General features: G+C 42.8%; 1 protein-coding gene across 11 annotated transcripts in view; it reads left to right on the top strand.

Annotated features, from left to right (window-relative positions):
- DOCK3 (dedicator of cytokinesis 3) overlaps positions 1–25,777 on the top strand; it is a 292,500-nt gene that overhangs the window by 96,884 nt on the left and 169,839 nt on the right. For all 11 annotated transcript variants that reach the window (XM_077325925.1, XM_077325933.1, XM_077325924.1 and 8 more), the window contains exons 13-14: positions 3,685–3,773; positions 12,023–12,148. In XM_077325925.1, the coding sequence (XP_077182040.1) occupies positions 3,685–3,773; positions 12,023–12,148 (215 nt within the window). The remainder of the gene's footprint in view (positions 1–3,684; positions 3,774–12,022; positions 12,149–25,777) is intronic.

Below are 25,777 nucleotides of genomic sequence, written 5' to 3'. Positions count from 1 at the left end.
AACCAATTAATGTGTTATATGTCATCTGCAGCCATTAGATGACCAATAGAAAGTGCCAAAGAGCAGGAAGTAGTATAAAACTCTGTGCCAACATTGCTGGACACAGATCAGTAAGAGTCATGTTCCTGTTGGTCTTTCTGTTTGCACAAATAAAATAATGTTTTGCTTTATCTTTTGACCTCATGTCTAATTCTTGGACTGGATGTTGAATTGGACAAGGTGTTTGGCCCCTTAGATTGGTTTAGTATTTTAATAATTTTATCCTATCCTTAGTTGTAGGAATTCTGTATATGTTTATGTATCCAATGTGGGTTTTTTTGATAGCTGATTGTGGATCATAATAATAATAAACTATGGATAAAAGGCACAATGGTACAGGCTTCTTATAACTTTTTTTTTACACCATGCAGAGAATTTACAGAGCTGTCTTGTATTGTCAGATCCTTGGCTCATCTTGTCCAGTATGGTCTCCTCTCACTGTTAGCAATTTTTTAGATCCTGTTCGGAAGTTTTCCAGCCCTGTTTCCTGAGATAGTTTAACTAAAAGTGCCAGGAATTGTACTTCTAATCATAAGCATGCCGTCTGTTAGATGGCTTTGAATATCTCTGTGCAAGGGAAGGCTTGAGGACAGAATGTGTGCTGCTTTCTGTGATTTTTTAAGAGGCCTGGAACACTTCCCCTTACACAGGTAGCAAGTGGATATGTGGATGTCAACTCCTATTTGAATATCCAGCATTCCAGTAGTTAAGTAAGCTTGATGAATAAGATAAGAAACAGACACACACTTTGCAGAAGCAGATGAGATGGGCTAATTTTAAAATGTCTGTGTTGTTCTATCAGTGTTCTATAACGACAGACCCAAACTAGGCCTTTATTGCCATTTCTGTACTACTTCAGTGTTTGCTGAGTTCAGCCTTTAGACAGATCTGATTGGTTAGGTTCTTATACCAATGCCTTTGCTTTAGTCAATGAGTTCTTCTTTCTCAAGACTGTGGAGGTGGTCCTCTACTGTGAAATTTGCTTTAGTTAATTTTGCTTGCACAAGTCTGGTGCTTTTTCAAGAAACTCTAAGGTACCTAGTATAAGAGAAACGTGCCCCACAGTGGAGGACTATGTCCACATCACTCAGAGAGAGAGACACATGGAACAAGGGCATAGGTTATAGAAATCTATATCTTCTCTATATATTTATATTTAGACTAGATTAATAGCCCGTTGTAGTCCAAAATACAACGGGCGCTAGCATTGGGGGAGGTCAGAGAAATGAGTGAGAGAAAGGAAAGTAGTTAAGATAAAAAGGAAGCAAGAATGGGAGGAAAAAGGAGAAAGACAGGAGAGAAAGTGAAATATGGGGAGAAAGAGAGGGTGAGAAAGGCAGGGAGAGAATGACATGGAAAGAGAGAAATGGAGAGAGGGAGAGAGAGAGAGAGAGCAATGCCCCCCACCCCCAGTGACCCAAGCAGGGGCAGGGAGAGTTGGAGAGGAGGTGGCATGTTTTCTTCGAGCAGGGGTGAGGGTTGGCATTTGTTGGAGGGAGGGTAGTCCCTGCAGGCAGTTCCTAGTGGCAGGAGAAGGCGTGGCTCGCCATCTCCAAGCCTGCCTTCCCTGCATGACTTGCCCTCTCCATAGGCTGCTTGTCTTTGAGCAAAGTGAAAGCAAATTTCTCCTCCCATGCCTGGTGGTCTGTCTGTGTACCTGTCTTGTCCTGTGTGAGGTTTGTGTCTTTCTCTCTCTGTTGAACTGAGCTGTGCCTGTGTAGCTGGGTGAAAATCCCTGTCTCCCGGCAGCCCTCTCTTTCTCCTGCCCCCACCAGTAAGTGTCCCCTGGGTCTTAAAGCCCCGCGAGTTCTGCAGTTGGTGTAAATATGTCCTGCTCTCTCGCTTTCTGCGTGCAGCTCAGCCTTGTGCCTCTGAAGCAGGGTGAGTCATGCTGTGGATCTCTGGGCACGGATCTCTGCCTCGAGGGGGGGGGGGATTCTAGCAGCCCTGCCTGTCTGGGAAGTCGGACAGCAGGGGCTGGGCATGGCTTTCCAAGAGAGTATCTCCCCCCCCCGTCTCCTGGGTCTGACAGCCCATCCTCGTCAGGCATGGGGCCACGTGCGTTCTGTCGCTGCGCACCTCAGGCTGGAGCCTGTGGAGCAGGGGAAATAAACGGGCGTGAAAAGGGCCCTCCCTCGGCACGGAGCACACCTAGGGAGGGGGCGGTTGTGCTGTGGGAGCATGGGGAAGCTATCCCCGGGACTCTCCCCCCCCCCCCCCGGGAAGCAGTGTCGCGTCTCTTGCCGCCTCAGGGCACCGGGCAGGGAGCCCCCGCCAGCCACAGGAACCACAGGCAGCCGAGCTGGAGGGCAGGAGAGAGCTGGTTGGTGGAGTGTTGAGGCGCTCAGCGCAGCTCCCCCGGCGCGGCTGGGGCAGGTTCGGACGTCGGGTGGACAGGGTGGGCGGAGGCGCCGCTCCAGCGCGATGTCGAGGCTGCCACTTGCAGCTCGGTGGGACGGGGTGAGCTGAGCGTTGCGCAGCCGGCATGGCTCCTCTCGCGCGGCTTCGGCAGCTTGTGGTGTCAGGTGGGCGTCGCCGCTGCCCCACGGTACTCAGGCTGGCTGTCCCGGCTCCGTGCAGGCGGGGCGGGCGGCGGCTGCAGCGAGGCGGGGGGGGCGTCTTGTGGCGGCGGGTGGCGGCGCAGGCTGGCGGGGGCTCCCTTGCAGCTGGCCTGCTCCAGGCCAGCCCCAGCAACTGCGAGCCGCGCTGCGCGCGGCTCACAGTTGCTGGGGCTGGGAATCGGAGGGACCAATCGGCAGGCGCTGCGCGCCTGCCGATTGATCCCTCCGATTGTCTGTCAGGAGGAAGGTTCCAATCCGGACCCTTCCTCATCACGGACACATCCCGCCCTAGAACCCCTTACCCTTTTATTTAGTCCGTGGCGCCCGCGGCGCCACGGGCGGTTTAAAGATATAAAATGTGATATTATGTATGCTCAGCAAAGAACTATTTTCCAGTATGGCCCATTATGCACGGCCGCCGAAATGGCGATTTCAGGTCACATGGAAAACGTGGAGGGGGAAGAAGCGAAGCAAACCGCTTATGCACGGGACGGGACGCAACAGCAACGAAACCCAGAGTATAACCGATTATGTACGAGGCGACCCTGGCGCCGCTTCTGGTTGCGCCCCGGTCACCCTGAAGCTGCGCTTTCTTCCGCGTTTCGCTAACGCGGCTTTTTCAGCGGCATGCACCGAATCTGCGGCCGGTTGCAGCCAGCTCCATGCATTATCAATGATTTTAGTCGCCGCCATTCCACCCCGAATGCGCGCTATCCCCCTCGTGCATAATGGGCCAAAGAGACAATATTTTTCTACACCCCTGCATTTCACATGTCACAGCAATTTTTCTATTGATTTATACTACTAGTATGTTAGTATATGCTGCCTAAGCAAGTAGAATTTAAAAGAGAGAGGTGCATATCCAAGTAAACAGTTCACCAAGGTGTTATCATCATTGCAGATAGTATTTCAGAGATTCTTAATTTGAAAAGGCCTGTCTTATTTTATATAACATTTCAGATTTCACTGTTCTTAAACAGAATTTGTCAAACATGCACATTTTTTCTTCTTTGTTGTGTGTGTGGTGAACACATGCACTTAAGTCTATGTAAAGCAGCAAGTAAAGTTGGTTATATTTTTGCAGGTGCAACAATGAGAATGAATGGTATCAGATCCATGAAAACATCATTCGCAAGTCCAGCACCAAATATACAGCACCCAGCTCAAACTATGGTAATATTTAATTTTGCCTATATTAAAAACTTGCATAGTTTCTCTGTGGTAGGGAATTGGATGTACAGCATAATACATTTGTTTCTGGACTGTTCAGTACATGTCAAGTGAATAGCCTGTACATAGGTTTTGCTTTGCTTTTCATTTGCTTCAATGGAGCACTAAAGGGCCAATCTTGATGTCTCCGTGTCTTTGTGGGCACTGCAGGGATACAGTGATGTTACAGTGATTTAAAAATCCTATGAGTGTTGCAGGCTCAGGCGCTCTTAAGTTGCTACCCTCACCAGCCCCTTATCAAGTTCCACAGTGGCTACACACAAACACAGCTATTCTGTCTCTTGAAAGGGCATCAGGGGACAGAAGTGCTACACTGTGAGCCCACTCAGCGTCAGGCCCTCAGAAACACTTTACAATGGCAGCAGTGTCCTCAGGACAGCTGTTAAGGATGCATTTAGTTTGGCCATTACGGGACAGTCTTAAATACAGTTACATGTTTCTAAAACCGTTGACTTCATAGGTTTAGGATTATACTCTGAGTCTGTCTGTCTGTTTGATGTTTGTGAGAGCTCTGAGCTACAATTGTAAGAGCATTAAAATGTTGTCCCCAAATATGCATATAAACACACCTTTTAGAAAATCCTACTATATTAGTTTCTTAACACAGACGGCTAATAAAAAGGTGAATGGAAGAATAATCTAACACCAGATCTCATTTCTCCATCTTTTATGATAGAATGAAAAAAAGACAGCAGTCCCTTGCACATTCTTGAAAAGGGTAAATCTCACTATTCTGCCTTTATTTCTAAACACACAGACATAATACATAGCCCATCCCCTTTTCAAGTTTTACACAGTACATTGGTATTAAAGGCCTTAGTTAAAGGATGTATCTAGTACATTTTTGCTGTAATTTGAGGAACAAAAAGAATAACATCATTTATGAGCTTCTATGGATTTGCAATTTAAAATTTATACTTATATTGTATGCACTTGCTTAGCATTACAGTAAAGGTATGAATTGCCATTGGGGCAAATATAAACTGCAAAAAAATCAAACTGATCATACATGTCAAAAAAGGTTCTTTGTTCCAAACATAAAAATATATATTTCATTGGAAGCAATATCGAGGTGGCCATGATCAAAGCACTCTCCTATATTCAGATGAGCATCAAGTGGTTATTTGAGAAACGGAGGGACTGATTCTTTCAGATCTCAATTACCATTATAATAATACGACAAACATTATCGAAAACCCATAAAAGTGAAACTATATGTTTAAATGAAGTTTGCAGTCTTTATGCCACAACATGATAAAATTGGAGGATATTAATTACAAAATATGTTTTATGTACATATTTTGAGATTTTATTTCACTTTAGAGAAAGAAATTACAATTGATGTAGCTGTATAAGAGAAAATCTATGATCACAAGAACTGCACAGTAACCAACTGCAGTGGATTCATAGCTCTATTGCCCGTGGCTATTACAAAAAAGAGGATTTAGAGATTCTGAATGAAGTATGAAAAACTATTAATATAATAAAAAGTTGCAGCTTCTTTGCCAAGTGGGTGAAATGGACCCTGAAGCCAAATGAGACCAATCACATAATTCAGAATTAGGATTAGAAATGGAGGAAGGGAAAAAAGAGGAAGAGGAAATCTCTTGACTCTGATGCTGCCAGAATATTTTTTGTGTGGTTCCTGTGCTTATAAGGCATTGCCATCCAGATAGCAACAACTAGGAACAATTGGATACGTGGTCCCAAACATTACAATAACATCATATCATTCCTCTGAATGTATCTTACATTTGGATAGCCTTATACATGTTGCCCAAAAAAGAGAAATATTATTTATTAAACTCTTTAATTGAAAGGTCAACTGGTTTCCTTGCATACACAAGGAGCCTCTTCCCTTGGAATGGAGTTTCAGAAGTGGAAAGTGCCATTAAAATATGTCTGCTGAATTAGTAGTCAGCTTTACTTTGATTATTGCCACTCTCACTGATCTAAAAGAAGAAATGCATTCTGTCATGTGTGGTCATTCAGAAGAGACAGGCATTAGCTACGATTCTGGCATAGCAGGGATGAGTTTATGCCATAGTAAAAATGTTGTTTTTACATTGATAGAACTGGAAATATTATAGAAGTTGTCAAGACTTTAAATATTATAGAAATCAGTCATAAACTCTTCCTTTAAAGACTGCTGTAACTGAAGGTAGCTGAAGGCAAAAATATTGACATATGAGTTAGTTACTTAATGTATCAGCATGGCTGCAAAATATAATAAAAGGAGCTGTTATTGTTGGATGCATTAATATTAGTTTAGGTTTCTGCTTTATTTTGACACTAGGGGCAAAGCCCGTTGTATCCAAGAATACAACGGGCGCTAGAGCTTGGCAGTGGGAAGAGGAAGGGGAGGAGTTGTCCAGTCTGTAAGGGCATGGGGTTGAATGTGTGTGTTGTGTGGGAGGTTGTGGTGGCACGGTGGCAAATGAGGGCATGGGTGTGGAGATATGGGTGTCAAGAACCTGTGGTGTGGAATGTTCGTTGAGTGTGGGAGAGGACTGACCTTTGGGAATTTTGGCGTAGTGGTTACAGATGAGCTTTCCAGAGCCATGTCCTCAGATATGTGAAGAGAAAATCAGACTGGAGACTCTTCTTAGGGGAAGATTACATGGCAACCAATTCCCCCCAGTTCTGCATCATTTCCCTTCTTGTGTGAATTAGGCCACATTCACCGAAATGCCCCTCTGCCCTAATACACATGGGGTAGTCACAGCACACATGTGTCCACCCTGTTCCTTCCTTTCCATTTTTTCACTGTTGATAAAATGTTATGTACCCACATGCTTCTTTCATGAGAGAACTGGGAATGGGCCGCAGTGACCCAGCAGGCTTCAGATGTCTCAAAGCATTTTCCAGTCGTCTTCCCTTTCTATCCCCATAGCAGACTCCCCATGAGGGAGGTGGGGTAGCGAGCCTCACAGGGAAGCTGGCAACCCTAAGAGGAAGACTCTCTGTGCACAGCAGTCTTGACCTTAGTAAGGTTTTTTATACTGTTTTTTTTTATTTGCAAGGCCAAGGTTATTTGCCAGGCCAATAAGTCATTTCAATTACTATGTGTCTCCAGACATTTACTTGTTCTCTATTTACAGTTTCAGGCTGTAAATATTTATTTAGATCTTCCTGCACTTTTCAGACTCACAGGACTGATGCTGGTCTGCCTGTCTATGCCCCAGAATACAAACAGTTGCTGGTAAGGGCTGGCCATAATCCATAGGCCAGAAGGGACACCCCTGCACCACTCCCTACCAACTGCAGGCAAAAATGGCTCCTTTGAAGGCTGGACTCTGAAGGCATTGTACGATTTTGAAGTCCCACCTCCAAGCCTCCAGGAATATTTCCATCCCACAGGTAGCCAACCTCCAGGTGGGGCCTGAAGAACTCCTGGAATTACAGCTCACCTGCAGAGTATAAAGATCAGCTCCCGAGGCAGAAAGGGCTACTTTGGACAGGGTTGTGGTAGAGAAGAAACATTTAAGGCCTCCCACACAGGTTGTTGTTGAATTGAAATACTTGAGGCCTACTGCACAGGGTTGTTGTGCAGATGAAACAGGAGACAAAAGAGCCAGTTTCTTCTGCAGAATAATGCTGTGCAGTGACCTCAAATCTGCAGAGAGTTGCAAAGAAGAAAGACACATGGTTTGGCTGTGTCTAACCTCTGGGCAGAGCAGTATTTTAAGTAAGAAGGGGCTTTTCTGTGGCCTCCCAGTCAGGCAGCTGTTTGGCAGAAGGGGAAAGTCCCCCCTCAAAAGGAAGGCCCTCAGGCTCCCCTGCATTGCTCTCTGAAGGAAAATGCCTTCCTCCTTTCAGTCAGGGGCTGTCAGAGGCTCATTCACAGCAGGCCTGAAGGGAGGGGGGAGGGGGAGCACTCTGCAGCCTCCTGCCAGCTCTGTCAGGGTTCTGAGGCAATTTGCAGTTGGACATGACAGTTAGGACAGCCTTGGGGAAAAAAGGGCTGGCGCAGCCTCTGTTCTCATCCCCCTTGGCAGCCCTACTGACCTCCTCTCCCTGAGGTGGTTAGGAGCAGACTGGCAGCCAGACTGGGCTGGGTGAATGGAATTTTGGTCTGTCCTGGCGAGGGGCCAATTGGAAAGCGCTTTGTGCGCCTCCCCATTGGCCGCTTGGCCCTTATCACGGACAGAGCCCGCCCTAACTCCTCCCCAATAGCCCTTAGGGCTTTATTTAACCGCAGGAGTGGTTAAAGATGTGTGGAACCTGTTCTATCATGATTTCTCAACCTTCTAGTCATTTTATAATACAAAGGCATGAGAGACCTCTGGATCCCTCTGGAAAATATGTATTTTATAATTTTAATTATCTCATGCTCAGAAGGGGAGGGGATGTTTGATTGCATAGCAAAGGGAGAGTTCCTGGGGCAGAATGATGACACACACAACCATACTTTGGCAACAAATTGGCTGCAACCTTTACTGATATGCAAAGAAATGTGGGCAGAATCATGGGCAGATCCAGCCGCCTTGCAGCCAGCTGACTGCATGGAAGCCACACCACCAGCTGCTGGGCCTGGAAACACATAGACATATGCATGTGCCATCCCACAAACCTAAAGCTTGCTGGGCCCCTGGAAGGCAACAGGTAAGGTGATGTCCTGTGGGCATCTGCCTCCAGTAGGAAACCCTGCTACCTGCCAGAAGCCATACCACTCTCCAGCAATACAGGGTATTCCATGTTTGCTCTGCTGCTTTCCCCATCATCCATCCTGCTGCCAGCCACCAGATTAGATTTGCCCGCCCTCCAACAAGCCCACCACAACCTCCCCTGCCTGCCACCACCCTCTGCGGCCTCCCCAATGCCTTTCCTTTCCCTTCAAACAGGCCACTGCCGACTTCCTCTACCACTTTGCTGGCAGTGAGGCTGGGATGGACAGCTACCTCCTCCACAGATGCCCACCTGGCCTTTCCATCCCCAGCAGCCGCCAGGAGGTAGTGGGGCATGCATGCATGAGGCACCCCCTCCTTCCAAGCCACTTGTGAGAATCACTCGGCACACCTCATCCGACACATCACCTGCCTCCTCCTTGCCATTGATGGTGGTACAAGCAGCCCACTTCCCTGCTGAAGCTCCACCAATCTTTACTGCTTCAGTGCCACTGATGGAGGCTGGGGCCATGACTTCTACCCCACTCCTGCCATGTCCTCCAGGCTCATGCAGCAAGAGCTTGGGGGCAAAAATGCCACCCCACTTTTTAAGTGGACTAAGCAGCTATGTTTGCCAATCATTTCCAAATATATTTGGGATTTTTTTCCATTTTTCCCATGGGAAAAAAAGATTCAAGCTAGCCTTGGGATATTTTCCAGCATCACACTTAACAACATATAGTCAGGATACATAGGAAATTTTATATTCAGGATTGTGTGTAATATAGAATGAATCTTAATCCAAAATTTCCTTTTTTTTTTTACAATTACACCACACGTGATAGAAAGATCCAATACTTTCTTTGCACCTCCAGCACTTAGGATCATATTCTTTAGACATTTTACTGATAACTTTAGGTATAATATACCATCTATAAAACAACATCTGTGATTTTTTAAAGTTTTAGATCATAACCATTCCCACACATCAAAAGTAATATTTACGCCCCAAGTTCTACATCTATTTAATCATACACACCTTAACTTGTTCATCATTAGTTTAATTTTTTAACAGTAACTTATAAAGTTGCCTCTGTAAATGAGGAATTTGTTTTGGAAAAAAAACATATTTTTTAACTCTGTTAACGTGTGTCCCGTATCTACATATCTTGGTAGCTCAGCTTTGAATCTTGATATAATCTGATAATACCCCAACCAATGAATGTCTATACCCATGCTCATAAGGTCCACAAAAGAATTTAATTTCCAGGTTGGGAAATATTTGAGACAACCCAGTCTTCTCTGTTGGGATTTATCAAAATAAGCCTCTATTGGAGATTTCAATAAAGATGAATCAGCTGTTATTCTTGATTTGTACTTTTTTCATATAGTTAACAAATTAGAGGACCATGAATTGAGTTCTATTGACCACTTTATTTTCGATCCTGGACATAAAAAACTGTGACAACTTTAATCCATACCATTTTTTCTAAAATACTAAATCCCTTGAATTTGGATCAGAAATCCAATCAGCTAAGATAGAGCTGCCGCATATATGTAAAGTTTTAGGTTCAGAACACCCTGGCCATCTCTTTTCTTTTCATCTTGTAAAGTTTTAAAAGCAATTCTTGGCTTTTTATAGTTCCATATGAATTTGTTGATTTCAGCTTGCCATTTTTGTAAAATCTTATCCTTAACTCCCAATGGAATTACTTGAAATAAAAAGTTGAACTTAGGTAATATGACAATGGCCAGCCTAGCTGACCAAGAACATTTCATTTTAGTCCATCCTTTGTAGATCCTGCTGGATTTTAGACCATAGTAAAGTATAATTACTTTAATATAATTTAGTCTGGTCCTTATCTGTGGTCACACCAACATACTTGACTCAATCTGGGTTAATTTCACATCCAGAATTATTCCTTACATTTGTCACAGCTTGATCTGAAGCTCCAAAAAACATTATCTTAATTTTTTGTCTGTTTATTTTATAACCTGAATAATGACCAAAGCCAGAACAAAATCAGAGTCCTATGGCACCAACAAAGATTCATTCAAGACGTGAGCTTTCAAGTGTTCTGCTACTTCAGACCAACATGGCTACACACTTGAAAGTAACCAAAGTTCTTCAGGATATCTAACAATATTGGCAGCTTAACTTCAGGTTTTATTAATATCACAACAACATCATCAGCATAACTTCTCAACTTGACCTCCTCACCGTCCACCGACAGCCCAGAAAGTTCGGCTATAGACCTGATCTTTGAGGCTAGTGTTTCCAAAACCAGATTAAACAAAAGTGGACATAATGGGCATCCTTGCCTATAATTCTTCTTGATATTAATCGTATTGCCTGTAAGCATACAATTAACCAACATTCTGACTTCCTTGCAAAAGTAGATTTATAGGATTGAGTTCAGAAACTTTTCACCACATTCCATAGTTTCTAATGTTGTTCGTAAAAAATTCCAAGAAACATTATTAAAAACTTTCTCAGCATCTAGGAACATAAAGGCTACAGATTGCTGCGATCTGTGTACATGTTCCATTACATTTAAAACAACACGTATAGCTTCATATAGCTTTTATGCAGAAAACATGATTGGTCAGAGACTAAGTAATTTCTTATCTGTTCCATAATATGACAGGGACCAACTACTGTCAACTACTATCAATCTTGTTTTGTGAACATTTCAGTCATTTTGACAGTTTTTAAACTCTGTCTTAAAATTTGGTATGTGTTTTAAATTTTGTCCTGTTACAGACAAATGGGTATGCTACACCTTCCTAAGGTTCAGAAATGCAGGGGATTCCTCCTGATTATCAGTGAGCTACCCACTTATTATTTCTGTTTAATAACAGTGGTAGTCCCAGTGCCAATCACAGTTCTCTGGCAGCTATTAATAATTAAAGGAGGAATTAGCTTCCCAAAATCCTAGAGAATTTATAAAAGGAGGGTGTTCACTAATTCTTGCCTCCTGTGCTTGTTTGTGGGCATCCAATTTGTTACTATATGGGCTAACAATATAATCAATAGGCCCATGTTAATTCTATAATCAGGCCACACTCTTGGGAGAATTCCCAGAAAAATATGGCTTTGTAAATTAACCAAAAAGAGGTGTGGTGGGAAATTGACCTGATGAGGACTACATCTGCTCCAGGAGTACAAAATGTTGACAATCTGTCAAATGAGGAATGGCTGAGGGGAAATCAGCCAGGTCAATCCTCCAAAGCTTTATGGAACCTGGAAGGGAGAAACAGAAGTGAGATTATTTTTCAAATTCTTCCCCTCTTCTGCTGTTTCTCATGCCTCTCTATATTATTTGCTCAAATTCAGGTTGGTATTTCAGGTTGGTATTTGATATTTAGGTAAATTTGGAGGTTTCAGCTTCTCTGCCACCAAAAGGTTAGGTTAGGTTAGAAATGAAACTGTATGCCATATTACTATCCCAGAAATAAATTCATATAATAAGAATTTCCAGTGTTTAACAATAGTATACTTTCCCCATATAAACTAGCAAACAGGTTTTTTTATCAACCAGAGGCTGATGTTTTCAGAAAAATAGTTGTATTTCTTTCTTGTAGGACTTATAATTTCTCTTCAGCTACTTCGTGGAGAAATGGAGCAAATTCGCAGGGAATATCCCATGATCTTCAACAGAGGGGTGGCTATTACGAGGAAAATAGGTTTCCCAGATGTCATCATGCCTGGTAAGTAGATTACCACTAACTGGGGGGTTGAATGCTCCATCCAGCTGTTCACTCAGCTTTTTAATAATGATAATTGTAATTCATGATAGGTAAGCAATAAGCAATATTTTCCTTCTGTATTTCCTGATAACAATTCAGTGATTTAACTGCAAATCATGTTTACTTTTAATGAATAAGAATACTTTGACAAAAGCAATATTTTTTAAAAGGCTCTTTTTAAAAATTCAAGTTTCATTTAAGATCTTAGGTCTAGCAGTACCAACTCCAATTATTTTGACTCTCCAGAGGTGCTTCCAATACAGAAACTCCAGGGTTTCCAGACATAATAACATTCCTGAATAGATCCAGATTCAACACCAGGCCATCACCAGCATAGGAAGGTGGCCGGGCGCCAGCCGGGCGCAGGGCAGCTGGCGGGGGCTCATTGGGCTGTGGCCTGACGCGGCGGGCTGCCGAGCAGGGAGCAGCTGCGCTACGCGAAGCGCCTCCTGATGCGTCAGCCTGCCAGCAAAGGAGCAACTACGAGCCGCGCTGCGTGCGGCTCGCAGTTGCTCTGGGGCAGAAATCAGAGGGACCAATCGGCAGGCGCTTTGCGCCTACCAATTGGTTCCTCCGATGGTCTGTCCGGAGGAAGGGTCCAATCCGGACCCTTCCTCATCCCGGACACATCCCGCCCCTAAAGCCCTTACACTTTTATTTAGTCCGTAGTGCCCGCGGCGCTGTGGGCGGTGTTCAGATACCATTGCCACCCATCCAAAGAATGTGAGTTGTTCCAAGAATCTATGCCATCTTGTCTGTTGTGCTCAGGGATAACGCTGACTACAGAGCAATCATAGATTTATAGCAGCTCAATAAACTAGGAGAGGGAGATTCTTCACTGAGACTCTCCAGTCAATTATCTCCAAGCAGGAGATGTTTGGACTTCCAATGATCTAAAGTACCCATCTACCTGCTCACTTCAGCTCCAAGCCGTACATGCGTCCCCTATTTGGATATCCTCCTAATCAGATCAATGAATCTTTTAGTCTCCCAAATGATTATGCACGTCTTCCAGGCCCATGGGTTCCTGGTGATTTGCCAGAAGAGCAGCCACCTTTGGAGAAACAATTACTACAATCCTACATGTGACTTCAACAGCCCTGAGGATCCAGAAATGCGTCCTGGGTCTCATAATCTCCTGTATGGACACTGTTTCTCCTCTTGTCCTCTCCAGTGACTCTTGTCATTATATCTGAGGGTTATTCTTTAGCATGATCACAGGCAGATACCTATACCATGCAGGGTACTTTCTTCCTGTTGTTGGTAGTTCAGGGACTCCAATCTGCAGAGAGGCATCCCCTTTTCCAGAGCCATGCGAAGGTTCAGAAATGGAAACCTTTTTCTGAGGTGATAAGAAATGAGGTGATAAGTGCTGGCTTTGTCATGTTCCCTGCCATTTTAAGGGCTAGACCAGGGCACAGCCTGGTAAGGGGGTTCCTCACGTGAGTGTTCCTATCAAACTTCCATTCAACACTATTTCCCATCTTTAGACTTACATAAAGTTTTGTGAGTTATCCAGGAACCCCCTTTGGATCTTTATAAGAATCCTTCCCTTGAGAATACTGTCCCCCAGTTAACCTTCCTCATAAACACCACTTATCAAGAAGGGTCCCAGAATTCTTGCTTCTCTTGGTTAGGGAGCATCTTCTTTCTTCCAGAAACTTGTTATTTTGAGGGCAGCCTGTATCCCAGTAAGCACTGAACTGCTTTTCAGTTCTTGGAATCCTTATTGTTTCCTTTCCCCCTACTGACAGAGGAGGAAGGCATTCAAAACAACCATAACCATCTGATCGAAGCATGCATATGCCTGGCATATGAGGTAAAGTACCTCCCATTGCCCTCAAGAGTCATCACACACTCCACCTGAATTACTGCTATGTCAGCAGCACTCTCCATCAATGCCTCTATTGAAGAAGTCCTTTGGGCAGAAAATCAGGGATCAGACTTAGACTTCATGAGGCATTACCAGCTACTTTTATTTGTTGCAGCCACAGCGGCATTTGACAGCAGAATTCTTCAGTGGACGGTTCCCAGATGCTTGGCCCATCTTGGATAGTAGAGCTTTTCAATATTGCACTATAACAATACCTTCCTCCACTGATAAAGAATGAAACATTGTAAGTGTTTCTTCTCATAAGTGGCTTAAAAGGTATCCTTCCCAACTCTTGTGTCAAAGAAGGAACTGTGGAACTCACCCATACCTCTGGGTGGGGTACTGACAGCATACTCATTTGTCTTTTAGTTCTTAGGCTATCTGTAATTACAAGTCTTAATTTGAGTATCCTCCTCTTATTTGTGGCTACAACGCTGCGGGACTGCCTGCCCACCCCCCAAAAAATTTAGGATCCCCAACCTGAAAGAGATCAGACTGACCTCAACAAGAACCACTTTTGGCCCTGACTCCAGCTTGGTGGAATGCTCTTCCAAAGGAGATCAGAGCCCTGCTGAAACTTAAATGGTTCTGCAGGGCTTATAATACTATTCCACCAGGCCTATGGTTGAGGCTTATAACATGTCTGAGTTAAGCTGGCCTGTCTATCAAAGCCCCAACTGCACATCACCTGGGGCCAGTAAGACTCCTCTTCCCCCTCTCTCCTTACTTTCCACTGAAATTTAGAATAGGCAATTATGAATGGAACTGTTTTTAGATGTTTTAGACTTTTAATTATTTATTGTACGCATTTATGTTTTATTATTCTGTATGTTTTTATTATGATGTACCCTGCCCTGAGTCCAAAGAGAAAGGGCAAGTAATAAATATTATTATTATTATTATTATTATTATTATTATTATTATTATTATTATTATTATTATTATTATTATTGATAATAAAGATGGACATCTTCCTTGGTAGCTTGGCAAGACATGAACTGGGAAGCTGCCTCCTAAAATAGTGTAAGTCTTTGCAAAAAAATAAAATTGCATATGCCCTGCTCATTGTAAGAAACCTTCCAGTCCACTGATGAGAAGAACGTTACCAATAATGTTTCATTCTAAATTTTAATACAGTTTTTCCCCATAAAGGACAAAGTGACTTTACCATAAGCCTAACTGATAATCTGTGTCTTTTTAGGAGGATCTTGTATGTATTTAAAAGATTAATGAAACATGTGAGCTATTGACAACTGGACTTTAAATATGGAGTATAAAGTTGTTTATTTCTTTTAAAAACCTGATAAACCCTGGTTCTATCCATCTTCTCTGGAATTTAATAAGTAATAGATGAAAATATTCCTGTGGCATCTCAAAACTGTCTGCTCAAGCTACATGTTGTGGAATGGAATTGAAAGATAATATTGTGGATTTAACATTTTTGATGGTATTTTGCACAAAATAACAGTATTTCTACTTCAAAATTGTAAACTACTACTTTAAATCCCAATTTCATAGTTTAAAAAGTCAAAATATTTTGGGTACTTTTGACAATATTGCTTCCTTCTGAAAGAATTGGTGTGAGAAGATTATACTTCCTAACAATTTGGATGGAGATTATTTTGGTTTGCAACAATTGAGAATAGTATGTTATGTTAACATATATTTCAAACTAAATCTCCCCCCCCTATAGTATCTTAGTTTGAAAAGTTTAACAATGTTTTTTGTTAAATATAGAAATTCTAAGATTATCATTATTTTCATTGTGATGGGTCAATAAAAGAAGGCCCAAAATAAATTGACAATATTATTGGTAATACTGAGCAGTTGTGACATAGTAAGCACAGTTCTCGGGTGAGCATTTCTCCTTTTGTGGCATGCCTGGTCTAGACACCTAAGGATGCAATTCTGTATATAGCTGTTTATACCCTTTTGAATTCAGTATGGGTTGAACAGCCCTAACTGTGCACAGAATAAATAATTAGAAACTTTATGCACAGAGCTCTGCAGAAACCTCTTAGAAATAAACCCCTTTGGCAACTTTTAAATCTCAAAAATTTATTTATTGTTGTTTAGTAATCAATGAAGACCATGATAAGGGTAATGTTGTTCTTTTCATGTTTAGGATTCATTTTTTTCCTTTTAAAATCCTAATAAATAAGAGTATATTTGTTATTTAAAACAACTGGGAAAGATGCATGTTCTGCTTGCTTCCAAACTCTGCATTGAATCAAAGAAATCTTGCAGCTGGTTCTCTGTGTGGAAGGGTATATTTTACGTTTGTGTTTAGGACAGAATCAGCCCTTGCTGCATGGAAAATTACTTTAAAAATGAGAGACATTTATAAACATCTTTGTCATGTGACACAGTAATCTACTATTCAAAGAAAATAAAGGGAGAAAACTCCTCAAGGAATGAGTCTAAGCTCATGGGGTTGCCTAAAGCAATGCTTTGGTTCTGGGTCTATGCTAAATGAATAGCAGTCTGCTAAGCTAGCAAGTTTGTCTGTTGTCTCAAAAACATCCCTTCTTTTTACCTCATTCTGAGTATTCAGTCTTTTATTTTGAGTGTCTGATGAAAAGTGCATTTATCATCTTTTAACTGTGAGTTTTATTTCTTGTCTAAATTTTTCTGGCTGTTTGTTTACTTTCCCTTCATTCTCTCTCCTTCCTTAATGGCTCAGAGACGAAGATAGTTGGGTGTAAGTTTTTGCTTTACTGTGTTCTGTCCATTTATTGCTTGCTTGATTGCTCATCCGTGTGTCATGTTTTTCATGGAATGTTGGAGGTTAATAAAGACAATAAGTCATACAATGAGGGTACTTTAGGTACCACTCTCTGAGGGGAAGCGGGGTTAGGATAGCATTGAACAAGCATCTCTCTCTTCAGCTTGCCTCTATCCACTGCATGTAGATGAGTAACATACAGTGCTGGTAGGCACACATAGTAACATGGAACTTGCAGCAGTAAAAACTGTATGGAGCATTTCAATCAGTACATCTATTTTTAATGATAAACCACAGGGAGAAATAGGCATTAAACAGTCAGATCAGAAAGACAGCGAACAGGCAAAATCTACTGTACTTGAGCTCTATGTTTATATAGTACTGTCTATAGTTTATAGTACTGTCCTGAGCTGGTTCTCAGTTTTAAAAAGCTGTTGCTAGATGGGATTTATTTATTTAAATTTTTTATTAACCACCTTTCTCCCTCTTGGAACTAGGGAGGGCAGTTTATAATATAATACTAATAAAATATAAAAACAAAATAAACTGTTCTAAAAACCATAAAGCACTGAAAACTCCAATTAGGACTGCCAGTAATAAAAACTAAATCAATCAAATGCTGGCCTAAATAAAACTGCCTTTAACTGCCTCCTGAAGATTGACAGGGGAAATTATTCCATAATTTAGGGAAATTGTTCCATAATTGTGGGAAAGGCATAGCCACCAAACAAGCATCTTTAATTGGTGGGACCGTCAGTGGGGCATCTCTTCACTATTTTTATTCAGGTTTAGAAACATATGGAATAAGGTGGTCCTTCAGTTATCCCAGTCTCAAACTATGTAAGGATTTAAAATACTAACTCAGAGAACCTCTGTCTTGTCAGGATTCAGTTTCACCTTGTTCATCCTCATCCAGCCCAACAGCATCCTCATAATTTGGTGGAAAACAATGGCAGAGCTATCATTTGCATATTGGTGACATTGGAGCCCATATCTCCTGATGACCTCTCCCAGTGGTTTCATATAGATATTAAACGGCATGGTGGATAAGATGTAAACCTGCAGCACCCCATGGGTTAAGGGATATTTGGCAAAGCAGGAATATCTCAACAGTATCTTCTGAGACCCTCCCTCCATAGGACTCAAACCACCATAATACGATGTCCTTTAGTTCCAGTGCTGAGAAGTAGCTCAGTGGGATGCTGTGGTCGATAGTATCAAAGGCCATTGAGAAATACAGCAGACCTAGTAGAGTTACACCTCCCCTTTCTTATTCTTGATAGAGGTCATCAACCAGATTGAAATGGGTCCATAGTCTTTTGCAAAAAACCCTGGAGCTGAGAAGCTGCAACCCATTCTAGCACCTTGCCCAAGAATGGAAGATCAGAGATTGGAAATTTTCTAACATAGTAGAGTTCAGGGTTTTTTGGGTTAGGCTCGTCATTATTTTAAAAATTGAATTATTATTCCAATAAAGGAATTTTATCTGTCTGGGTTAGACACCGTATAATCTGTACCTTAGATAAAAGGCCTTTTCTCCCTCCCCCCCAAAAAGATGCTAGAATATTTTAAAGTTGGAATTTTGGCCTAATTTACAACTCAGGGTAGAAGTGACACCAAGGGTCCCATGTCAATCTCAGATCAACCAATGATTTCCTATGATCAAATAAGTATTAATGTTTTTTTTTTGTATTTCCTGTTAAGCTGTGATTTGATGGGCTCACAATTCCCCAATTTAATTTTTTGTACAACATTATACCTAGCAGGCAGCTGGATACCACTTCAAATAAACAGATGACATATCAAAATAATTATTCCTAAAATGTAATGGTCATTTGCTGTTGGCAAAACATCTGAAACAAATAATATCACAGATAAAGGGAACATTTACAGCTAAGAGGAATTCATATTCCCTTAGGATCTGTCACTGATCAGATGGTAATAGACAATAGATATTGTTTGCTTTGAAACAGTTATTTACCATAAAGTGTGCTTATAGAAGGACATTTATAGCTTCTTGCTTACATCTTTCATACAGCACTTTTAAGAGTATGATAGAATTTTATATTTCAATATTTGTAAAGTTCGCAACTTTAATTACTTATTAACTTGTTCTTTTTTAGTTACAGTCTTTCTCATTGAGACTCCAGGCAGATTATACTGTGTTAATTAATGTTGCTAATAGGATGGAACACCCAATGAGCACTGTATTAGGATCAGGATTGCAGCAATCTGAAAGAAAGCTCAGACAAAACTGAAACAAAACATACATGTTTTGGATGTATTAAATAATGCAGAAATTACATAATTTCCTCATTGCAAATAACATTTAAGCCATTGAAAGTATGGCATAAATAATTATCTGCTTGCAGGCATATTATTTAAGGAGTGTTTACAACAGTGAGAGAACACATCATTTCCTAATTCTTTTTACAACAAATAAGTAAACCAAATTGTTAGCAATGAACAACTAAGACTCTTTATTTGTATTTAGCTTCCTGTATCCTAAGTATTCACAACTTTTTCAGTGTAAAAGATAAATGAAAAATTTTCAGGGAAAGTTTTACAATTATAAAAATTAGTTTTCATGTTCAAAGTCAATCACTCATGTCAAAGATAGTTTAGGATTTAAGATGATTGATTTGCATTCTAGATTGCAGTTGTAGTAAACTCAGATTTTCATAATCTACAGCAGGGGTAGTCAACCTGTGGTCCTTCAGATGTTCATGGACTACAATTCCCATGAGCCATTGCCACAGGTTGACCACCCCTGACCTACAGTACTACAGTACTTATCATTTTGCTATCATTATTGTTCTTCAAGGGTTCTTTGAATCTCCCTTATGCGCTTTCTTCTTGCACAAAAGTTAGATTCCGGAAAAGCAGGAGCCAATTTTTAAGTGTGAAAGTCCTCTCCCCTCAGAGGTTCAGTCTGTACTGTGCAAGCATGCTCAAGCAGTATGAGTCTCCTTCCTACTCAGTTCTTCCTCATCTGCTATGACAGCATTTTAGAAGACACTCTTCAATGCATTAACACATGAAGCTGTCTTATACTGAATCAGGCCATCAATGTCAGTCCATCAAGGTCAGTATTGTGTACTCAGACTGACAGCAGCTCTCCAGGTTCTCAGGTGGAGGTTTTTCACATCACCAACTTCCCAATTATTTTAACTGGAGATGGAGATGGATGGAGATCCCAAGGACTGAATGTAGGACCTTCTGCATTCTAGGTAGATGCTCTGCCAATGAGCCAAGGACCATCCCCTTCAGAAACTCTCTTATGCAATAGTTGGTGGATCAGAATCCTATCTTTCAGTATCTACATTCTGATGCCAGAGCTGTCAGTACTAAATTCTTCAGTACCAAGTCAACAATATGCCAATTACAATATGCCAATAACAATTACTTTACCCTAAAGTAAAGTTATCAGGCATTATTAGACCCGAAGAAGAAGAATCATGAAAAAAATACAACATCAACCCAACCTATCCCATCATTCATAGCCCTAAACTATAGGGTAGATTTTCATAATTCTGATCCCAGAACAACTAGAACTGATCTTGCAGATGATTCAAGAACACCACTGACTTACTTTTTAGTTTAGGATTATAATGATCTTTGGGCACTTGCAAATACTACTACTGCTTACAAGATACAAACTTCAAACATCCAACAATTAGGTTCCTTTTCTGTTGCCATGAGGATCACCTCATGTCAGGTGCCCACTAATGATATCCAGACTTCCTAATGCATGTCATCAAATTCTTGGTGCCAGCATTGACTTTCTTGTTATCATAAATACAGTTAAGATTGATGGTATTGAGTTCAAGCCATTTCCTCTTGCTTCTTACTACTTGGGAGCATGAGCAGTGCTATTACAGAGAGTAACTACACTGGCTTCTTACAGGCTTCATTCAGCACATACCACCATGAACTATTTATGAACTTGCAATGAGCCCCAGTGAATGACATCAACAAATGGTCCCATTAGCTGTAGTCACCACAACTTTCTACATTTGGCCAAGGAGACCCTGGTTCTCATAATGGGTGCTGAAGGTGCAGCAACCACTATGGATCATCATAACTGTCTATGATATCCTCCTACAAGTTCCTCTTCCTCTCTATCCAGGATGGCTCAGTCTCTACATGGAGTCAAAAGGAGAAGGACAGCAACATGTCTATCCAAAAAATAATTGGCAAGGAACTCCTTTGGACAAGAAGTGAGACTGTCAGATTTGTTTCCTCACCTTTTCTTCAGCCTTACAGTATCTCCAGTTGCATGTTTCCAGAGAGAATTCCATATTCATCTGTGATAGCTACGCTAGAGGTGAATAGGTGGATTTGTCTTCCGCTGAAGCTTGACAAGAGATGAACGGGGATAGCAAAAGGATAGCAATTTGCAAAACAAATTGCATATGCCTTGCCTATAGAACGAGGAGGAGTCAGAACCCATTCATGGATATTTTCTAATCCACTGATGAGAAGATTCTGTCTTTAGCCAATTCAAATAGGGACAAAGAATAGATGCTACTTTTCTGCACTTACTACCTCTATAAATATCCTCTAGCTCTAATCAAGCTGATTACATTTTGCACTGAACCTATGCATCCTGACTCCAACTGGCCATTCTTTACAATAATCCTTCCATCTTCTGACCTGGATATAGGGTTGATGGCATGCCATTATTATTATTATTATTAGTATTATTATTAGTATTAGTATTAGTATTAGTATTAGTATTATTAGTACTACTACTACTACTACTACTACTACTACTACTATTATTATTATTATTATTATTATTATTATTATTATTATTATTATTATTATTATTATAGCCCGCCACTCCCTTGCGGCTCGTGGCAGGTAACAATATCACAAATACCCATTAAAACCCCATAAAAACAATAATAACATTGCCAATATTGCCGGCATGGCAAGAACGGCAGCTCAACTTCCCCCCCCCCCCCACTACTAGCGGGTGGAGAGGAGGTCCTGATGATGTTTTGCTTCGGGTCCAGAACCTGAGTCCCCGGGGGAGGCATAGATGTATTATCAGCCCCGGCCTCAACCATAAACCTGGTGGAAGAGCTCCGTCTTGCAGGCCCTGCGGAATGTTGAAAGATCCCGCAGGGCCCGCAGCTCTCCCGGGAGCTCATTCCACCAGGTCGGGGCCAGGACCGAAAAGGCCCTGGCCCTGGTCGAGGCCAGGCGTGCTTCCCTAGGGCCGGGAACGACCAACAGGTTTTCACCCGCAGAGCGCAAGGCCTTCGAGGGGCATAGGGCGATAGGCGGTCCCTCAGGTATGTGGGTCCCAACTCGTGTAAAGCCTTGAAGGTTAGAACCAGAACCTTGAACCGGATCCGGGCAGCAATTGGCAACCAGTGCAGCTGCCTCAGCACTGGCTGGATGTGGGCCCTCCAAGATGTGCCAGTGAGGACCCTAGCAGCTGCGTTTTGCACTAGCTGAAGTTTCCGGATCAAGGACAAGGGAAGGCCCGCGTAGAGCGAGTTACAGAAATGTATTCTGGAGGTGACCGTTGCATGGATCACTGTGGCTAAGTGTTCGGGGGACAGGTAGGGTGCTAGTAGTCGGGCCTGGCGAAGGTGGGAAAACGCCTGGCCCACTTTTTTGACCTGCGTCTCCAAAGTCAGGGAGGCGTCAATGGTCACACCCAAGTTCCTGGCCTGGGACGTGATGGTGAGTTGCGTCCCTGCCATGGTGGGTAAGCGCGCTTCCTGGTCCTGCCCCCTACGTCCCAGCCACAGGACCTCCGTCTTGGAGGGGTTGAGTTTCAGGCGACTCTGCTCGAACCATTCTGTCACCGCTTCCAAACATCTGGCAAATGGTTCCGGGGGAGAGTCCGGGCGGCCGTCCATGAGGAGATAGAGCTGGGTGTCATCAGCGTACTGATGGCAACCCAGTCCAAAACTCCATACCAGCTGGGCCAGAGGGCGCATAAAGTTGTTGAATAATGTGTGGGAGAGGACCGCGCCCTGAGGGACCCCACAAGGGAGTCTATAGGAAAGCGAGAACTCATCTCCCACTGCAACCCTCTGGGTCCGGTCCTGGAGAAAGGAGCGTATGCAGCGTAACGCTGTGCTCTGTATCCCCGTGCCGGCAAGGCGGTGGACCAACAGCTTGTGGTCCACAATGTCGAAAGCGGCCGACAAGTCCAGAAGAACCAGCACTGCCGACCTGCCCCTATCCAGCTGGCGACGGAGGTCATCTAACAGGGCGACCAGCACCGTCTCCACCCCGTGGCCAGGTCGAAAGCCAGACTGATATGGATCAAGTGCCGAAGTTTCTTCCAAGAATGCCAGGAGCTGGTCTGCCGCGGCCCTTTCAACCATCTTGCCCAGGAACGCCAAGTGCGACACTGGGCGATAGCTGGCGGGGTCCCGCGGATCCAGCGTAGATTTCTTCAGGAGAGGGTGAACCACTGCCCCCTTCAGCTGCTCAGGGAACTCCCCGGGCTCCAGGGAGAGGTTGATAATGTCCCTGAGCTGGCCTCCTATCTTCTGGCCACCTCCTTTGAGGAGCCATGATGGACAGGGGTCAAGGGGGCAAGTGGTCGCCCTAACTGAGCCTAACAACTTGTCCACTTCGGATAAAGAGAGCAGTCTGAAGCCATCCAACGTCACCTCCAAAGGTGGCCAACAGGCCTCCAGTTCGTTTACTGTATTAACTGTGGCGGGAAGATCGTGGCGGAGAGACGAGATTTTGTCCGCAAAATAGCTCACAAATGCCTCACGGCCGAGTTCCAATTTGCTATTATTTTGGCGCCCCTCAAGGGCGGTAAAGGATCTAACTACCCTAAATAATTGGGCTGGGCGAGAGCTTGCGGATGCAATTTCCGTGGCAAAAAATTCACGTTTTGCCACTTTCACTGCCATCTCATACGCCCTCATAAGCGTGCGATAAGATGTTCTCGTAGCTTCGTCGCGAGTCTTCCGCCACACTCGCTCCAGTCGTCTCACTTCCCTTTTCTTCTCCCGTAGCTCCCCGGTGTACCAGGGAGCCCGTTTGAGTAGAGGGCAGAGAGGACGTTTAGGGGCGATCTCATCTATAGCAGCTGTCAGGCTGGACTGCCAGTCCGCCACCAAAGCCGCTAGTGAGTCGCAGGAGGCATCGGGTCCTGCAGAGCATTCCGGAATCCAATTGGATCCATAAGTCTCCGTGGGCGGGCTAGAATGCATTACATTTGTATCTGATGAAGCAAGCTTTAACTCATGACACCTGATGCCCTGGAAAATTGTATGTGCTACTGAACTTGAATTTAGTTCTATTACTACTAGCACAGCTACCTACTTGTTCTGTTGCTCTGAGGTGCCACAACTAGCAGTGCTGCATTGAACTGATCCTATTGTTTAAACTATTAAATAATAAGGATTAATTTATCATTTATGTGAACATGTTTTTCAAGGTTCAGAAAATGAACAAAGGATTTTTGTGCTTGTCAGAGGTCCCCCCACCCCACCTTGCAGGCCTTACTTTTAATCATCTATGCATAAGAATGACAGTGGAGCTGATTCCATGAAAGGATATGAAAATTTTGGTTACATATATTGTTATAGTTTAAATTATAATTCAAATGGTAAACAAAACTTACATCTTTAATGAAGACTGTCCAAAAGCTAAAATTAGCTACTCATTATTACCACTGAAAGCTAGAAACAGAAGCAGTTTCTATCACAAGCTCCTTTTGTTAGACCAGGACATTTTACTGTTCCTTGGGTCAGTCTTTGTAACACAGACATATATTTGCTACAGTGTGCAAACTCTTCTTCCTCAAGTCACAGTTTACCTCTCAGTGCAGTAAGTCATCCGGAATCTTCAAATAAAATCTTTGAATTCAACCTGCCTTTCCCTCTTCCAGTTGTTTGGAATGCTTCGGATTTCGCTTAACAGTTGAGTTTACCTGGTTCAGAGACTTTGCTCAGGCAGAGTGGATTTGTTTACCTTCATGGCAAACAGCTCATTTGTCTTGCAAGCAAGTTCCAGATGTATACTAGGTGTAGGCATGCTAACTTTGAGTTGCTTGAGCACATAAAGACAGCTAAACTAAGCTGTTTGAAGTAATTCGTCAATGGCCTTAGCAGGCTTCACACACCAGCTAAACCACCTTCAGGACCTAATCAAGTTAATGGAGAAGCTGTTTGAACCTCTGGCTACCCATGATGAAATTCAGGTTGGATGCTGGAGTTGTAATCTGTCAAGCAGGGAGGTCTAGTGAAATTCGTGCTCAAACCTCTCCTATTTGTAACCTCTAGGGACAAAGCACCCCTACACCCAAACTTCTCTTTCCTGTCAACAGCTGTTGCTGAATTCCACTTGAATTAGAATCTGATCTTCCACACTTGCTTCCCTAACCCCATCTGAGGAAGAGGAGGGTATGTAGTTCTTGAATACTTGTAGAATATTGTCCTTCTACCTGGACAGGCCTGCACCATGCAGGAAACACCAGGACTTCTTCATATGTTACCCAAGCCCTGCAAAAGGCTAAAAAAGAGTCATCCCAGTGGTTTAATCACTGGGTCACAACTTCTGACATATTCTGAACAGAATTAGCTCCTGAGGCGCTACTGGGACAGCCAGAGTTCATTCCACAAGAGCTTTTACCACATCATCAGCCTTTAGCAGGGGAATCCTTTCTCTGTGCTGTGCAGAGCAGCCATCTGGATCCAACCTTCATGAAAGACTATGCCAGAACATATTATTAATATTATTATTTGGATTTATAGCCCGCAGGTAACAGCATATATAACAGGTAACAGCATATAAAACCCCATAAAACCCCTAATACATAAAAACACCCTAACATACAATCATATCATCTAACCCAACAATGGCAACATTACCCAAGGAGGAGACCAGGGATCACTGCATATGTAACCCAGAGAAGAGAAGAGAAGAGAAGAGAAGAGAAGAGAAGAGAAGAGAAGAGAAGAGAAGAGAAGAGAAGAGAAGAGAAGAGAAGAGAAGAGAAGAG

Source organism: Paroedura picta, chromosome 3 (assembly GCF_049243985.1).
Source record: "Paroedura picta isolate Pp20150507F chromosome 3, Ppicta_v3.0, whole genome shotgun sequence".
Lineage (NCBI taxonomy): Eukaryota > Metazoa > Chordata > Lepidosauria > Squamata > Gekkonidae > Paroedura > Paroedura picta.
This window is presented reverse-complemented; position numbering and strand designations above follow the sequence as displayed.